At 42.0% G+C, this 17320-nt stretch overlaps 2 protein-coding genes across 5 annotated transcripts in view; one reads left to right on the top strand and one right to left on the bottom strand.

The window, feature by feature from the left end:
* SEPSECS (Sep (O-phosphoserine) tRNA:Sec (selenocysteine) tRNA synthase) overlaps nucleotides 1–7821 on the bottom strand; it is a 26075-nt gene extending 18254 nt beyond the window's left edge. Inside the window, exons 1-5 of one of the 2 annotated variants that reach the window (XM_040588196.1) lie at nucleotides 7680–7821; nucleotides 5626–5780; nucleotides 3202–3320; nucleotides 2956–3114; nucleotides 305–458 (exon numbers count right to left, since the gene is read on the bottom strand). In XM_040588196.1, coding sequence (XP_040444130.1) covers nucleotides 305–458; nucleotides 2956–3114; nucleotides 3202–3320; nucleotides 5626–5714 — 521 coding nt within the window. In that variant the 5' untranslated portion in view covers nucleotides 5715–5780; nucleotides 7680–7821. Of the gene's footprint in view, nucleotides 1–304; nucleotides 459–2955; nucleotides 3115–3201; nucleotides 3321–5625; nucleotides 5781–7106; nucleotides 7221–7679 lie in introns of those variants that run through there. The other variant, XM_040588187.1, reaches the window with a different exon arrangement.
* Nucleotides 7219–17320, top strand: part of PI4K2B (phosphatidylinositol 4-kinase type 2 beta) — a 25221-nt gene continuing 15119 nt past the window's right edge. The window contains exons 1-2 of one of the 3 annotated variants that reach the window (XM_040588156.1): nucleotides 7219–7540; nucleotides 14999–15156. In XM_040588156.1, the coding sequence (XP_040444090.1) occupies nucleotides 7219–7540; nucleotides 14999–15156 (480 nt within the window). Of the gene's footprint in view, nucleotides 7541–10531; nucleotides 10920–14998; nucleotides 15157–17320 lie in introns of those variants that run through there. The other 2 variants (XM_040588172.1, XM_040588164.1) reach the window with 2 other exon arrangements.

Raw genomic sequence — 17320 nt, 5'->3', positions numbered from 1 at the left:
AGAAAACCACTGCCAAAATGATATTCATTTCACCACAACAGATCATCATGAACCTCACTTACATGACAGAAGAAACACCTTCTGCATTATTCTCACTTTTTAAATATACCTTTCTGAAAGTGGAACATTGTTTCGATCTGCCATTTTCCTTAAGCAAGGGGATTAAAGTATCTTTACTAACTACTGGCAGTAATCAAGCAATTCTAAGGAAACAGACATTCAAAACACGGAGGTTTTGTTTGGGTTCTTGTTTGTTGGTGCTTTTTACAGTAGCAAATAACAAATTTCTTAAAAGGTTACTTACCTATCAGGTACCCTTGGAGCAAAGCAAGATGTTGTTGAATGCACACAAAGAATATTTTCGGCACCAAGAGCCTTGATTTTAGCCTCCACTGCTTCTATGTCTGTCCGTAGCTCATCACCTTCTAACACATTTTCTATCACCACAGGCTCAAAACCTGAACAAAAAATGCAAGACTTGAATGTGTATCATCAAATCTCTGACTAATTGCAGGTTTTTAGTTCCAGTATAAATCTGAAAAAAAATAACCTTGCTTCTGTTGTTTTAACAGATTATTTCAGACTTGGATTAAGAACTGCCTTACTGTACAATGTCCATATAGCTAAAAACTACAATAATATTCTTGTTAAATACCGGACTCCAGACAAAAGCTTACCTTACAGTCTTTGCATGCAACAGCAACAGGTGGTCTGGTGAAACATTAGCATACTAAAACAGCCTCTCTAAAAAAGAATGCCAAGAGAGGTAGCAATGCAATAATGATTATTATGGACGGGCTTTCATCATAAAACCTGTGTCTTATTCAATCTATAAACTTCCAAGTGACTTCTTAAAAGATAAAAATGTCCGTGTTTGACCTCATTTTGGAAGTGAACTTTGTCATATCAAAATCAAGCTATTTCCCAAGTCTTTTATTTTTTAAGTTTAAGTTTGTATTTAAGTTGTACTACAGTGAACCTCATAAGGTTGTTTCTCAAGGACACGTTATGACAAACGTTTGAAAAATTATCCCCTTTTTCTAAATGGTGGAATGTTTCCAGTTATGGAATAGGCTGCTCTGGAGAGATGTTGCAAAACCAGAGAAGATCCATCAAAGGGCTACCAAGATGGGTGTGGTATCGTGCACACAGCTTAGAAAGACAGGCTGTAAGAGCCACACTTCTCAAGCCTGAACAGGCTAAGGATAATAGCTAATAGCAGCTCCTAGCTATCTGAGAGGGAGTTACAAAGACAAGAGAGCCAAATGCTCCTTGGCAGGATACAGTAAGAGGCAACGGTAACAAATTTTGGTTTGAGAGGTTCAGAATAAACTGCAAAAACACCCTTTTTTTCATTCAGAGGATAGCACAGCACTGGAACTGCTATCCAGAGAGGTTGTGGAATCTCCACCCTCAAAGACTGTCAAGATTCAGCTAGACAAAAGCATGGTTGACCTAATGTAGCACTTGAAGAGTTTTCTTTGTCGGGGAGGGAAGCCTGTCATGCTAGTTGCTCAAATTTCTACTTATAAATAAATAACTAAATCAGAAAGGTTCTGTTTACAGAATAAAACATTGGAAACCATATACTCTCTTCCCCAAACAGGTGTGGCACGGCAGCAACATCATGCTAGCTGAAGCAATTATTACTTTCTTGAAAAAACAGAGATGTTCAGTTTACTGAATGAAAGTAAAGACAGGGGGTAGGGAAGTTATTTCCAAAGCAGTGTAACATGGCCACAGCTATGTGAATTATTCCTTCATGGCTCAACACCGCGCCTTAACACTGACATTTAAGGCTCAAACTCTACAGAAGAACTTACGACTAGAACAATTTATTGACATTGTTAGCCCTAGTCTGGTTTTCGATTAGCGATCTAGAAGACAGAGATTGCATTTAGTAGACAGTTGTTAGATATCTGATGCTGCCTGCTCTTTTCTATTTGATAATTCTTTTAATTAATTTTGTGGTAGACGTCTTAACTACTAAAAAAAATTAACAGATCAATTATATTTCCTCACAACCTTCTCCATTATAAACATTAATTTCCTTGGCTTGATGTCCTAAATTGAGCATACAATTCCCAAAACACTCCCACTTTTCTTATATACATCTTCTATTTGTTCCGATCTGATACCTTTTAAACACCCCTGCATCTTACCTGGACTTACACTGGATTTCTGTGTCCAATTGTTTACTAACTTTTATCTAATGATTCTTTTATGCAAAGAATAAATGTGTCCTAAGAACTAGGACCAGAATCTATGCCACCACCTGCAGGTATGTGCACTGAGCTGGAAAATTAGTCTCCCTTACTTGCCCTTCCCTTGATCCTATGCATCTGTCTGTAGCTTCAATGCAGGGACAAACCTCTACCCTTTGCTTACTTACAGAGTGGTAAACAAGGAAGTCCATTTGAGAGAAATGAAGGTTTGAACTAATAAAGGCATCATACTAATTTCCTGAGTGAGGTGAGTGACACTGCAGGATTAAAAACAAGTAGGGCAGCTAACACTCCCCATGTTCTAAAAGAAAAGAATGTGCAAACTACACAGCTTGTCACCTTTTGATCACAATTCCTAGGACACATATGCTTTTTGCATAAATCTAAGAGAGATTTGAACCATGAGCCTTGGTTTTACATAATTCTCAGGACAGCAAATTAGGCATCTAACTCCAAAAGTGAACTGTAACTTCCTTAGTATTGTGTTCTCTATCGACTATATACACCTCTGTACCAAAACATACGCCTACATTTTACAAGGCATCAGGAAGACAACTCATACTTGTGGTTATGTGTTAGAAATCAGGAGTGTAGAAATAAAGCACTTACAGCTACTATGCATTAGGCTTTTTAAGGATCTTGCCACAAGCATATGAACTGACCAGGCTGCTAGATGAAGTTTTGTATCTGTTAGAAGAACACACTGTGTAATCAGTCAGCTCCTTCTTACCTGCAGTTATCATTGATTTAAAGCAAGATTTCTGGTCTATACGTGGCCAGATAATGTATTTTGCCTTTGGTCTCTTGTGCCGCAATGTTAAAAAACACAAAGTTAGACTCATGCCAGTTGCCATAGGAACCACAAAACAATTGGTCACTGTCCGGACACCTGCACATAAAAAGCAAGTCAGAAATTAACATGAAGAACCCAAGACATGCCCCCACAAACAAGAGATATTTTCACATTTACACCTACCAGCCAGCTTTATAACATCCAGAACTACTGAATTAGTAAGTTTGTTCAAAAGGCTAGACCCTGCAGCTTTAGGCTGGACTGCAGAAATATCACCTGACCTTCCAATTCCATGGATCAACCTAAAAAAAAAAGGTTGAAAGCATACATCAAGTTTTTTTCACATCCCAAAGCAATAATTCTTGCTGACTGAAGAGAATTTAATTTGATAAACAATTGTGGAAAATGCTGTATCCAATGCAACGTCAGTATCTGCCATAACAAGTTCCATTATAACAAGATATATTCGTATGAAATTGATTTATTTTTTTTTTAGAAGTAGATTAACAGTGTTCCCAGTATGCAAGTAAAAACTTTGAGAAGACCCATAGTACCAACACCTTTAGCATCTGGCAAGTTTCCTTTTAAAGGCACCTCAGTACTTCTTGATGTCTGCTGAATCAGCATTACAAATGTCAACACGTTCAGGCACACAACTCCAAGAAAAACAAAAACCTGCTGCCTACAGTGTAGCATACCATAGGCACAGTGGTATTATACAGATACTTCCCTGAGAAATGCTTCATCTCCATAGGGCAAAGACATAATACATACTGTGACAAAACATCCTGAAAGACAATTAGGTTAATGTTATCACTTTGCCCATCTTTTTCTACATCTTCATTTCATCTACCTGATTCTGCTATTCAATATTATGTATCGTGCAATACCATCTCTGCATGGTGTTTATAAATTATGTTTATAAATGTTGGATATTACTTAGCACCTTTCAGGAGTGGACGGTACTAAAACCGTTTATAAAGTAAAGTTTACAGAGCTAATTTTACCTATGGCTCAAACGCAGCAGCTGCTCAAGTAAGCTAGGAACAATACACACCTATTTATGGCTTTAATTCTGGTTTTGTCTTGAGAATAAAGTAAAATGCAGTCTGATGAGTGTATGGAATTCAGAACTTCTTGGAACATAGTTTTAAAAATTTTTCCCCCCATTTCAAGCTATTGACTGAAATCAACAATAGCTTGATAATGAATTGAAGCTTGCACATAAACCTCGCTCCAGTAAAAATATTTTATTTTTATACATATTATATATAATGTATATAAATACTTTGGGTATATATAATATATATAATAATATATTATTCTTAATAGCTTCCTCATACTACTACTACTTATTTTCTGCAAATATGTACTCCTTTCTAAGGAGCAATCCTCTCTAAGACTGGCCCTTTGAATTTATTAAGCTGAAAGACAGCTTGAGAACTATCTCCTGCTACCTCCATCACTCCCAAAGTTACCTGTAAAAGGTACTGCAGAAATAAGTGGAGTAGAGGATGCCTCTATGCCTTTCCTTGCTATTGCTGACACTCATAGGTGAAGGCAAGATGCCAGGTGACGGAGCTGCATCAGACCGACAGTAGCTAAATGCCAGCCCAGGTTGTCTCTGGCCAAAAGCTGGGCATGGTTTCTCCAGTGCTTTCTGAAAGCATTAATTCCTTGGATACTCATCCCAGTGTGACCATCTACCTCCCTTGCAACACATATCCTAGACTAGAGAGCAGTACAGAAAACAAAATGTATTAGTGCTTTTCCTCATTAATTCTTCATGGTACTGTAGGGTTTATGAAAGCCATTAAGCTTAAGTAATTCAGCTTCCATATGGTAAAGCTTACTAAATTTCTGGTCTCTAATATACTTTTGTGTTAATCTTTCTAGGAGAAACATTCCAGGAAATTTCACTTTGTTTCATTCCCATTAAACACCACAGCAAGGTACTCAGCACAGATGTCTGTGCAAAAAAAAAAAAAAGTATATTCATAAATCAATTAACACAGACCCTCTAGAATTACAGCATGCAACATCCCATCAAGAGTCAGAAGGTCTACAAGCTACTAAAGCTACTAAAAGCTCTTCTTGTCTTTATAGATCTCCCTGCTTCATATAAAAACATACTATAGATGGACTGGGTTGTCATGTGCATATCACTTACTTACATTATAAAGATATTAATGAACATAACTAAATACAAATAGCTGTTCATTAGGAATGCTTGATACTTTACAACTAAGTACGCAGTAGGTTTTAATAATATACACGTGAAAATCTGTACGGTATTAAAAAAGGCAAGTAATGCACAGATTATTTTAAAACAGGAAGATCTCTGACTCCCCAGCATGCAGTCATCTCAATGTCTTAAGCTTCTACCAGTTCAGCATACAGGACATAACACTGACAGAACATTCTTGTTCCATTCCAGACCTTCCAATGCATTATTAAATTTCAATACAGAAAGTTGTATCAATTCAATATTATTATACTGTTTTTCTCAAATGCTATCAAGGTTTCAGATAACAAGACACAATAAAATATGCCACTTAAAAGAACTAATAAAAAATATGAATAATTCAAATTGCCAATGATTTATACCTGTAATGCCTTCGGGCAACGAGTCCTGACGCCACTCTTCCTTCCCTCTCACCCACACCACAGTTGCCCAGAAAGTTATTGCTATCCATTATAGCAAGTTCATGCAGAAACAGTTCAATGGTGCTTTCATCCCATCCATCTTCAGGACATTTTCCCTTAATAACAGAAAGGTAACCACAAAACTTGGAAATCAAAAATGAACAAAACTTTATGCAACTTGTTTGATTAATGTTTCTCCTTCTTTCCCACAGTGAACAGCAGGTTGTATTTTTGTTATGCTGTTTTGTATTATATGTTATGAACCTGTCGTCAAAGAAAAAAGTTAAATAATGATTTTTCTGTATATCAAGTGCAATTACATTAGCATATCCTGATATTAAAATAGGCAAGCTATTTTTCACTTTCAAGTGTTCTTTAAAGTACACACAAAACCACTGCGGCACCTACACGTTAATTACTCCCTAGAAGACTATGGTTCAACATGTTCTCTAGACAAGAATCTACTACAGGAATCCAACAGAAAACTGGGCGAAAGGGAGATAACTGGGTATTACAAAAGCAAAAATACTAATTATGAGCAGAAGGGAAATATAGTTTCACTTATAACACATCTTCCTATCTGCGTATTTTCCTTTCTAGTTATTACCTAACAGCTAAGGAAAGCATTTACAAACTTCAAAACCGCAAACAGTAACATGGTCATTCTTGTGCTCTCTACCGAGTTGAGACCTGCACTCGTCTTTGCAACCTGCAGAAGAGAACCTCTAGGGAAAGGTACCCATAAATCCACCCAGCCCTACCACCGCAGCGCAGAGGTTCTGCACGTGTCGTGATACGAGTGAAATAAATTCAGTAAAACTAATTCACGTCTTAAGCGTGGTATTAAAGTTAAGTTTGAAACAGCAGGTGACGTGACTAAGGATGTTCAAGAACTGAAAGATTTGAGAACTCGTTGGTGATCATTTCTGTACACTGGAGACAAATACATTGTTTTGGCACAAGTGTCATTTTTTACCTCGTGTAACAATACGTTAATATTTTAGTGTTTAAAAAAAACATTCTTTAACTGTCTGCTGAGCTTTTCTCGGCAAATGCACAACCTAAGGCAGTAATTTTTTTCTCCCAAACAAGGCCTTTCACTTCGGGGCTCCCTAAGGTCTCTGCCACCGCGGCAAGGCCTGCCCAGCTCTCCCGAGCCGCCATGCCCGACACCGGGGCAGCGCCACGGCGGGCTCGGGAGCGCCGCTACAGCGGGGCGGGAGCTGCAGGGGCACACCGGCACGGGGCCCGCCGCGCCCGGCAGGCTGCGTGCCGACAGGGCCGGCCCGGGGACGCCCCGTGCCCCAGCCGGGAGGGGAGCAGGCGGGGCGGCTCCCGCCCGCGCCCCGGGCCAGCCGCCGCCCGCGGGCGGCTCAGCGCCGCGCTCCCCGGCCCCGGGGCCCCGGCACGGCGGCCGGCAGCGGCGGGAGCGGCCCGGTTACCTGCTCCAGCAGGGCCCGCAGGCGCAGCTCGTGCGCGCGGCGGCCCTGCGCCCCCTGGCGCACATAGGCCGCCGTGACCAGCCGCTCGCTGCAGCCGAAGTTCTCCGCGTTCATGGCCGAGGGGCGGGCGGCGGCGCGGCTCCCGGCGGCACGGGCACGGGCACGGGCCCCGGCCCCTCCTGTTGCCGCCGCTCCTCCTCAGCGCGACCGCCGAGCGGGCCAGCCGGCCAGCTCCCGCCGGAGACCGCCTGGGGAAGCGTTGCGCATGCGCCGCCGGGGCCCCGCCCCTCCCCTGGCGGCGGCGGAGACCGGTCCCGGCGGCGCCCCCCGCAGCAGGGCCGGGCGCCGGGCTCCCTCCGGGGGAGGCGGGCCTGTGCCTGCCGCCGCCGCTGAGCATCGCCGTTTTCCGCGCTCGGGCGTGGCCCTCTCGACAGGTAGCCGGCGGCCTCCCTCCGTGAGGGGGAGGCGCCCGCCAGAAGGCAGGCCTCTTGGCTTGTGAAGAACCTGTGCATGGGCTGTTCCTCCCGCCCCCCCGCCAAGTTTAGCGTTAGGCTGTTGAGAACGGCCGCGTACCTGCCCTTAAGGTTCCTGTTAGGGAAGCGCCTTTTCTGCTCTTCGCAACGTGTCCGTGAGCAGAGGTGGCGGCGTGGCTGCGCTCAGCACGGAACAGCCGCCCGCTGGGTGCAGCCGCAGCCCGGCCCGCCCGCCGGGGCTGGGGAGGCAGCGCCGAAGTGGCATTACAGAGAGAAAGACGTGCAACTAGGAGACGGCTAATTTGCTTTTTCTTTTTTTTTTTAACATTTACATTATTTGGGGGGAAAAAACACAGCAGTAGGAAATGTGGGGCAAGGATCGGACCTTTGCTGGGGATTGCCAGCGAAGCCTCAGCAGGTGGAAGCTGACCGGGTGCGCAGAGGCTCCTCAGGGCATCTGAGTGCCCGCCGGCCCCCGCGGGCGTTGCGCTCTGGCAGGCGGGGGAGCTGGCAGGTTGCCATGTGCCTTCCTGAAATAACCGGTAGCAAGCATGCAAAAACTGAAGAGGTATGCAGTGCGTTTGTTCCAGTGTTTAGTTTTAACCAGCCTGTACTGGGTCAACAGAATTCGTTTACGGTGTCTTACCTGATTCTTCTGTTTTACAGTTTTGAGCTCTGACGGGTAACTAACACGTGAAAAGTACATAGTGACCATCCTGCTTCGGTAGGTTTCATTAGCCTGATTAGGATCTTTCAGGCGCTCTGACAGAGCAGTCTTACCTGTTTGAACTGTTGGCTCAGACTATAATTAACACAGTTTCTTACTCCTGTTGAACAGAAAGGAGCTTCGGAAGTTGAATTGTCCCGCTGCTCAGTCCCTGCAGTCATGCTGCATCTGGATCGTCCCCACGTGTCGCGTTGCCGGTACTGTAGAAATACCGAACAGCTCGTCACCGCGGTCTTTATTTTGAAGTGTCACAAGAGGGCGCTCACCTAAAGCTTACAAGTGCCCGACGGTGCACGTTCGCCCTTCTTTTTCCACTCCGACGTTTCCCCATAGTACTCCGGTACATACTATAAACATGACAAAGAATGCTCTGTGGGTTAGAAGGATAGAGACAAAAGTCTTAGCGTGAGGAAAATGATCCAACTTACTTGCACGATTTAATTGCTAATAATTTTAATCCAGGTGGCTAATTGAGAGTATTAGCTAATCAGAATTAAAATTAATGGTTTCATAGCAATGATGGTGATGTGTATTTTGTTTAATTATGAGCCGCGGTAGTGTTTGAACTCTGCAGCACTGAAGATTGAGGCAATGTAAAGATTTTGTTAGATCAAGGCCTGTGAGCAAGTAACAGAATTCTCATTGCAGTAGAAGATAAAAACTAAGTTAACTGCATTTAGACATGCACCAGACTAGCAGGTGTAGAAGATTCTCTAAACCAGAAGAAATAACTCATTAGCTATTTCATTTTTTGGTTCATTCAATAGAAAGAACTTTCAAACTTTTTTTAAAACCCATGGATGGACTGGTTAACAGAGCATTACTGAAACAGCCACAACGCACTCATAACTAATACAGCTAAAGGAAGACGGAGTCTTCCTTAATGGTCTGCTGGGCAAAATGTCAGACTTCTCCCATTTTAGTCTGATCTTTTTGTTTGCTTCATGCAGTAATTAACATCTGTATAATTTTCTGTATGGAAAATAACATCCAGTCGCTGGAACCTTCATATACTTGTTTACTGGGCATAAAATGGCTATTCATCTGCAGTCACAGTTGACTGTTCATTTTTAATAGAAAGGAATGGAAACAGAAATGCAAGTGTGAACAGATTTTATCCAATGTTACAGATATTAGTAGTTACATAAGTAAACAACAATTTAATTCCAAAGTCCACTGGCTGACAGGTAACCTGAGACAAAACAAACACAAGTCAAACATTTCAGTAAGGTTTCATTTTGTCAGTAACCAAGCAAAGTAATTTTCTTTCTGTGATCTGGGTTATGGACAAAATGAATCCTTGTATTATGGATAATTCTAGAATAATGAAAAATCAGTATATGCAATTATTATTTTAGCTGAGCACTGATTTGCTCTCAGTATAACCCAGAATCCCAGTTGTCTACAAGTACTTCATACGTGTATCTTTCTCCCATATTTCACCAAAATCTTTTTGAGTACTGCATTGAGGAAAACCCCTCCTGTACAGAGAGGTGTGGGAAGAGGGTATCCACATCAAATTCTGATGCAGCATGTTGGGGTTATAGCGGTATTCTTTTTCTTGCAATTAATAACAAGGATGGTTGCGGGAACATGGAAATAACGTCAACGTATTCATAGTTTTCACATATATATTTTTAGGGTTCGTTTTGGAAATCACCGTGATGGTGTAGAATAATGCCTTTTGAAGTATGGGGAGGGAGAGCAGCTGGCTAGTGGACATCGGTGGCCAGGAGACAAGCCTGTTCCAGAGGGACAAGTAAAGCCAGTGTCGGGGATGTTCTGTTAAGTGACTAACAGTGAAAAACAAGACAAGTACGGAGGCCTTTGGCTGTGATTTCCCGGCAGAACGTTGAGCCGATCTGAGGCTGTCTTAAGCCATGGGCAGACTAACACCAGCTGACCGCAGCACCCGGTGCTGGACGAACACTCGCACCGGTAGATTTGGCCCCCGGCCGAGGTACCGCGGGAACCTCGCCGCACAGACTCCGCCGTGCCACGGATACGACGCCGCCGTGGGGCATGAATTCCTTGCACACCGATGTGCTAGCCCCGTGACCGGTAGCCGGCCTGGAGATGAGGCGGGAGCCCCTACCGACCCCGCCTCAGCCCGGCGTCGCCGGCTACTCACGCGCGCGGCGGCTCGGGGGCGCCGCTGGAGCCGCGGCCCCTTTAAGGCAGGTAGCGGCGGGGGCGGGCACCGGGGCGCGCGCAGGCGCGGGGGCGCGGCGGGCGCGGAGCCGGCTGCGGCGGCGGAGCGTGCAATGGGCTGCGGCCGAGGGGCCTGAGCCCGGCCGGCGGCGCCGCCTCCCGCCGCGCTCGGGTCCCGGCCGCTCATGGCGGAGCCGGGTGCTGAGGAGCCCGATGAGCGGCTGCTGCTCCTTGCGGAGCCGGCGCCTCAGGCGGGGCCACCCTGGCGGGGGCCGCAAGGGGCCAAACCCGCCCCCGGCGGGGCTGTGAGGCTGTGTGGGGAGCTGGGGCCTGAGGAGGAGGACTCGGGTGAGGAGGACTCGGGGCCGGAGGGAGATGGAGAGGACGAGCCTCTCCTGCGGGCGTCGGGCCGCGGCCGCCGAGCGGGCGCCGCCTGGGACAAGGGGCCCAGCGCTGCCGCAGGTACGGCCCGGGGCCGCCGCCTCCGCCGGGCGGTGCTGACCGGGGGGGGGGGCGGGCAGCGGCGCGGGCAGGTGGCTTGGCTGGCGGGGGAGAGGTGGCCCCTGCCCTGCCAGAGGGGCAGGGAACGTGCCTGTAGGGGCTGAGGTACCCGGTGCCGGCTCGAGGTGTCCCGTTCCCACAGAGAGCTCGTTCGGAGCCTTCATCGGAAGGCACCGGCGCGGGCGGTAATGGCTCGGCGTTGCAGTGCCGCGCCTTTCTGTGCGGGGCTGCCCGAACTCCTTTACATATTCAAGAGTGTCTCCACTGTTACGTCTTCTTGTTCTCCGTCTTCTGTTCTGTTGGGCTTTGCTTTGTTTCTGTTACGGTTTTTGCAACTTTTGGCTTTACAAATTTTACAGACTGTGTTCTGTGGTGGGACCGGCTGCTGCTTCCTGCACACTTGGCGAACGCTATCGAGTTTTCTATTTGCCTCCCCGATTCCAACAATTACTTGCTTGTGACCCCTATCTTTTCATCCTGTAAAAAAAGTTTTACTCTGTTTCTGTTCTTGGCTCCGGACATCTACTCGCTTCCTGGTACTGTCACCTGTATTAAGAGTTTTAGATGTGAACTCTGCTGCCCCATTTTTGGTTTCATAGAAAACTTGGCACTTTCCATGTTTTGAAACCCAGTCTTGAAGAGAGAAAGAAATGTGATGTGAAAATGCAGAAATGCAAGAACATAGTTATTGATTTGAAAGGAAGCATAAGCATGGCCGTTATCTACTTCTAAATATAAGGGCAAGACAATAAACTAAGCAATTGCTTATTTTTATTTTTTTTCCTTTAGACTTTCAAGCATTCAGATTCTGTGCAACTTTGTAAACAGATGAGATGTACATCTAGGAGAGGTTTGCTGACATAAATCTGTGGACGTCTATCACTTAGTAGTGTTTGCTGTTGTAACTTTACCATAGGATTTCTTGCCAGAGACTGGTAAAAATGGTTTCTTTTGCGATAACAGCATATTAAAAACAAACAAAGCCCCCATCAATTTAAGCAATATAAGTTGTGCTAGTAGCTTTTTTAGCAGCCCCATAGAGCTTTTGCTAGTGTGCTGTGTTTAACCATAAGAAAAAAAAAATTCTCATCTTTTAACCAATGGTCCCAAGCATAGACCAGACGTGTATTGCAAACGAACCCTTGAAGTGTTAGAGTTCTGTCTTGTTCCCATGAGACTTGAGGTGTCTTAATGAGACGGCGCTTCTAGCAAAACATAGCAGTTAATGCTTCAGAGCAGAGACTAGAGCTGTGGGTCTTGCACCAGAGTGCAATTAGTGTGGTGAATGCAGAGTACTACTTGGGATTTGCCCCAAGAGTATGTAAGAAAATCTCAGAACTCTGATTGCATCATCTCATCTCTTGCTTGTGTTTCCTTGTCCTTCCTTACCTTTTGGTTTCAGGTGGAACATAGTGCAAGAGATGTTATTCATGCATGTTATTGCAATGTGGAGAGCGTTTTCAGAATGGAGTTACTGTCAGAATATAAGACTATAGAAAAAGATGGAACTGGTTGAAAAGACCTTTAATCATGTTAATGTTAAAATAGTATAAAGCGAGTTTAGTATTGAAGGAGTTCATACATATTAATCTTGCAAAGTGTAGTAGTTTAGCTTATGTCATGTTAATTTGATGGAAGAACAGATTGAGGTGATAGTATTTGTATCTTCTTTGGTGTGTCCTCACCATTCTACTATAGCGGCTTCACAGCATTAGGCCTTGTCCAAACTAATTTGGAAAAAGGGATTGGGCTTGGTAGGTAGACTATGTGTGCGTGTGAGAGCCCTGGTCTCCTGAGTGACAGTTTAATGAGAAGAGTAGTCAAGAGCGGCTGCAAGAAAAATCTTGATTAGTTACAGTTGTAAGTTTGGAGACTGTACTGGGAGTAGGTTGCAACTATAACATGCATTCACAGCGGAAAACTTGGCTAAAATAATTTTCAGGGAAGAAACCAAGTCAGAAAATGCTGCCACATTCAGGAAATACTAGCTTCAATAAAAATGGCATATTTTCACATGGAGAATGTTGGTAAGATGAAAGAAAACTTCTTAAAACTGCCAGTTTTGTTGTTTTCAGCCTGTATGTTTTTGTACAGCCACGTCACTGTGGTAACAGAAGGCTTTCTAGTAGCACGGTAGCAATCATAACTTTTAAAAATTATTTTTCTTCTCCTCGAGCATGCAGGATAATGTGGTTTGTTTGGTTTTAATTTTTTTTAATTGAATATATTTTTCCTGTAGATTATAGTTTGTTAGAATTTCCTCAAGACAGTGAGACTCTTATGGTTTTTAGATTCTGGAGTGAATGCACAGAAATTGAAAGTTGTCTTCTGCATAGATAATTTCAGTCCCTGTTATGGACAGTTCATCTGTAGGTCCTCTTCATCTGGAAGATCAATGTGCAGAGCAGCTTCATATGGATGTTGCATTTTCTTTGGTAACAGTATAATGCACAACACTGATTTTTGCATTTGCTGAAAAAAATATATAGTAGACACAGCTCAGCTGTGTGATGTGACGTTTCTCATGTAGAGATAGTTGAGGCTTGAATATGGAATAAGAACCACAGATTCAAAGTGACTTTTCCCATAAAAATAAATGTATTTTTTTTGGTTTATTTCCCTAACTCGCTTAAGTACATGGTGACGAGGAAACTCTAGAACCCTTTCTCTTGGTTCTGAGACTCTATGAAATTCATTGATTGTCCCTGGCAGTCCCAATAAAAGTCTTAAAATAAACTGTAGTTTATTGCAGAAGTGTTGGCCATGTAGTCTAACAGATTCTGATCTAATGGGCTGTAGCTGATCCTTAAGAATGAACTGTTACTAGTTTTTAAGGCTTCTCTTCGTGTTATCAGCTTAATACTAAGGTTTTTGTGTGTTTTATGCTTTTTAGTCTTTTCGATTTGGAAGCTGTATTATTTGTGGGTGGTTCATGCAAGCAAGTGGTAGTGTTCTAGAAAACTTCAGTGAATGTCCTATGCTACTGAAAGGTGTTCCAAAACGTCAAGAGCAATTTTTATTATTTATTTTTTTATTTGGCTATCCATAAACTGTTTAGGAGTATCTTTTTGGAATTAGTTCTCAGTTGTTGTTCCAGAAGTATGTATGTGTGTTATTTTAGCTTATGTTTCTTCAAGTGCTGAAATGGGAACAAGGCGACTTTATCTGTGAATGCTTAATTTAGAATAATGCAACTGTTACTTAATGCAGAAATGAGCCCTAGTGCACAGACCCATTAAAATGCACTCGATAAGAACATGGAATAATCCTAGCCCTAAAAGTAAGGTACGAACCCCTGCAGTTTCAAAACTTGCAAAGAAATAATTTGGAAAGGTTTAAAGGACGGTACAGGTATTAAATCTTGGCAACTTCTTTTTATCTTGCTAAATGTTTTTGGAGAGGCGTAGAGTTTGCATAAATGCCTGCGTAGAGCTGATCTTTTGGTCAGTAGTAAAGAAATTCTGCAAGCAGTTGATAGTATTTAATATTGGAATGGTGATGGTATCCAGTACTTCACTGGGATATTAGTGCAGCTAATTGTTTTGTGAATTACTTTGTGTTTTAGCAGATAACAAGCATGTTACCCAAGCTGGTAAATGAAGGGTATGATGCCATTCTAATAAGTTAGTGGGTAATGGACAGTTTACTTTCAGATAGCTTTCCCTGAAAAATACTACAAAAATCTTAATAAAAATGGTATGTAAAATCATTAGCACTTTTTAAATAGATATGATTTTGAAGGTGTTTTTTTTTCTTTATGGGCTTCCTTATATAAATAAAAATATTCGAAAAATGTAAGCACTTTGCAGTGGTAGTCTCAAATGAGTTGTTACAGATTTGGCTGATTTACCTTAAACAAAGGGTTGATTAGACATGGGTAAATCGGTGGGAAAACTTGCACTGATTTAATGGATCAGATTTTTCAGCCTGCTATTGAATGACCACAGCAGGAAAGGTTGTTAGCTTTTCAGTACGTTTACTTTTGTTGTTAATTTGTAGTACAAATTACAATTAAGATTGCCTGTTCTCTTATTTTTCAGGGCATACAGGACGTACTGCTGATATGAATATATTTTTAGATGATCCAGAATTTGCAGAAATTATTCTGAGAGCAGAACAAGCTATAGAGTGTGGAGTTTTTCCAGAAAGAATCTCTCAAGGATCCAGTGGAAGTTACTTTGCCAAGGATCCAAAAGGGGTGAGCATGTTACTGTGAAGTCAGAAGCACTATCAGCAATGAGTTTAACATGGAAATTTTAAAATTCTATTTAAATGGAAATCATCTAAATAAATTGTTTAATAATTTAGAGTATGCCAAAATCTGTGTTGAAAAAGCTGTGAGAGTAATACTTAGATTTCTAACTATGTCTTGCTAAGCCAAAATAACTATTATTTTTCTATTGCAGTTTTACCATGTTTTGAATTATCTGCACCAAAGAAATGTGAAGAAAATAAAAATAACCTTTTTAACATGTGAAAAAGATTCAGGAATTCCTTTGTGCAGAATCTAACATCTTGTTCTTTGTATGTTTTAATTGATTTTTGACACAACTGAGCTTCTGATTTGGGTACTGCTTAAGTTTCTTTAGCCAAGCCTCCTATATTCTCATTTCTTTTTACATAGTCTTTTATTTAGGTCATGTGTCCTTCCTCCTGCATGATTGGTAGATAGGCAAGAAGATCAGTATAAACAGATCTACCTTTTTACTTGCATTTGTCTGCTGAATCTTAACTTGAAGATTTGGTTTCCCCTCCCTTAATGGTAAATGGTACCTTGAATAGTGATCATCAAAGAGGTATCCTAAGATTACTTTGAGACAGAGAAGTAATGGTTACCTGAATATCTTGCTTGAAAAGAAACATTTGGTTAGCAATACTTTATAATAGAAAATGATGTTTCAGACATACTTTCACATTGTCAGTTGCTTTGCGGGATTCTTGCTGTTGTGTACAATGCTGCTTCAGATTTTCAAACTTTGAATTTCACCAGACTTATTTTGGCAGACTTCTTAGACTTCAGGTCATTTCCCTACTTCAGTAGTTTAATTCTGTGTAGGTATTCAGGTTATATGCTTATATGTACATGCTCAAACTTCAGATTGTTTTTAAATAGGTTATTTAAATTAGGATTATGTCTTATTTAATATGAAATAGGAAAAACATGAGAGTAATTGAATACTGGTTTAAATCAATACTTTTCAAAACATTCAATGCATGGCGTGTCTACAGTGAGAGTTATGCTAAATATGCTTTAAAGCTGGTTAAGTGGGTTTTTTCGTTTTTCCTAATGCTGTGCAGTCGAGATCTTTTATTCTTAGAAAGTTAGTAGAGGAATTTCTAGGAAAAAAATCATGTTTGTGCTGGATTTCTGTATGTGCAAATGCCTGGGAGACTGACTGTGCCCTGGGGCTAATAAGAGAGTACTTAACAGATCATTTTTGTAACCATAGTGTTTTGGATGGAGCACCTTATTTCCTTGGTTTTTAGGTGGTGATCTTGTTGGTTTTACTTATGTTTTTCAGTGAAGTGTTAGTTTTGCTCCTAGGAGTGACTTGCCCTCCCCTTTCATGCAGGTCATTGATTTGAATTTAAATATTTTGCAGAAATGAAGATAAAAAACCCCCCATTTTTTTTATGTGGGCCAGAAAAACTTCATTGCAAGATACGAAAGTATTTGCCAACATGGGATTCTGAGAATAATACCAAGTTCCTAGCTGACTTTCAATTTTGCTTTTATTCTTTGCGCTAAATTTAGAGCTTATCTAAATGTTACCCTTATTAAAGGTCTGATAAAACTTAATTTTGTCACTAGTGCAACTCCCATTTTAGAATGGATTTCACATCCTGTTTGATGGTGTTGCATCATTCAGACCAGTTTTGTGACTTGCTTGCTGCTGTTCTTCTTGAGTCATCTTCTCTTCCTTATGCTGGGGAAGAGCTTATTAAAGACATGCTAAGCCTTCTTACTGGTCAGCTTCTGAAGCGTTTACACAAGCTAATGCCAAGTTACAAGTAAATAACCAGTTTCCATTAGGTCATTTTATTTGCTGATTTGGGTCTGCCAGAAAGATAGAATTAAAATTGCCTAATTAAAATTAACTTTATATATTTATTGCCATAGTTGTGTACTGATAGGAAGCAGTTCAGTACTTAAGCAGCACTTGTTGGAGTGTTGAATATTTCTGTATTTGTTGCTCATTGTGCAACCAATAAAGTAAAAGACGTGACTCTTACAAACTGTTCTGCAGCATGTTTTTGACAGTTTAGCTGTTGGCAAGTTGATAATGCTAATGGAGTCAGTCTAGAAACTAGGTTTTAATTTGCAAAATTAAGACTGGCCTTGGTAGTTTTTCTACATATTG

This window comes from Falco naumanni, chromosome 1, assembly GCF_017639655.2.
Source record: "Falco naumanni isolate bFalNau1 chromosome 1, bFalNau1.pat, whole genome shotgun sequence".
In the NCBI taxonomy this organism is placed as follows: Eukaryota; Metazoa; Chordata; class Aves; order Falconiformes; family Falconidae; genus Falco; species Falco naumanni.
The sequence above is the reverse complement of the archived record's forward strand: the minus strand, read 5'-3'. Positions and strand labels throughout refer to the sequence as shown.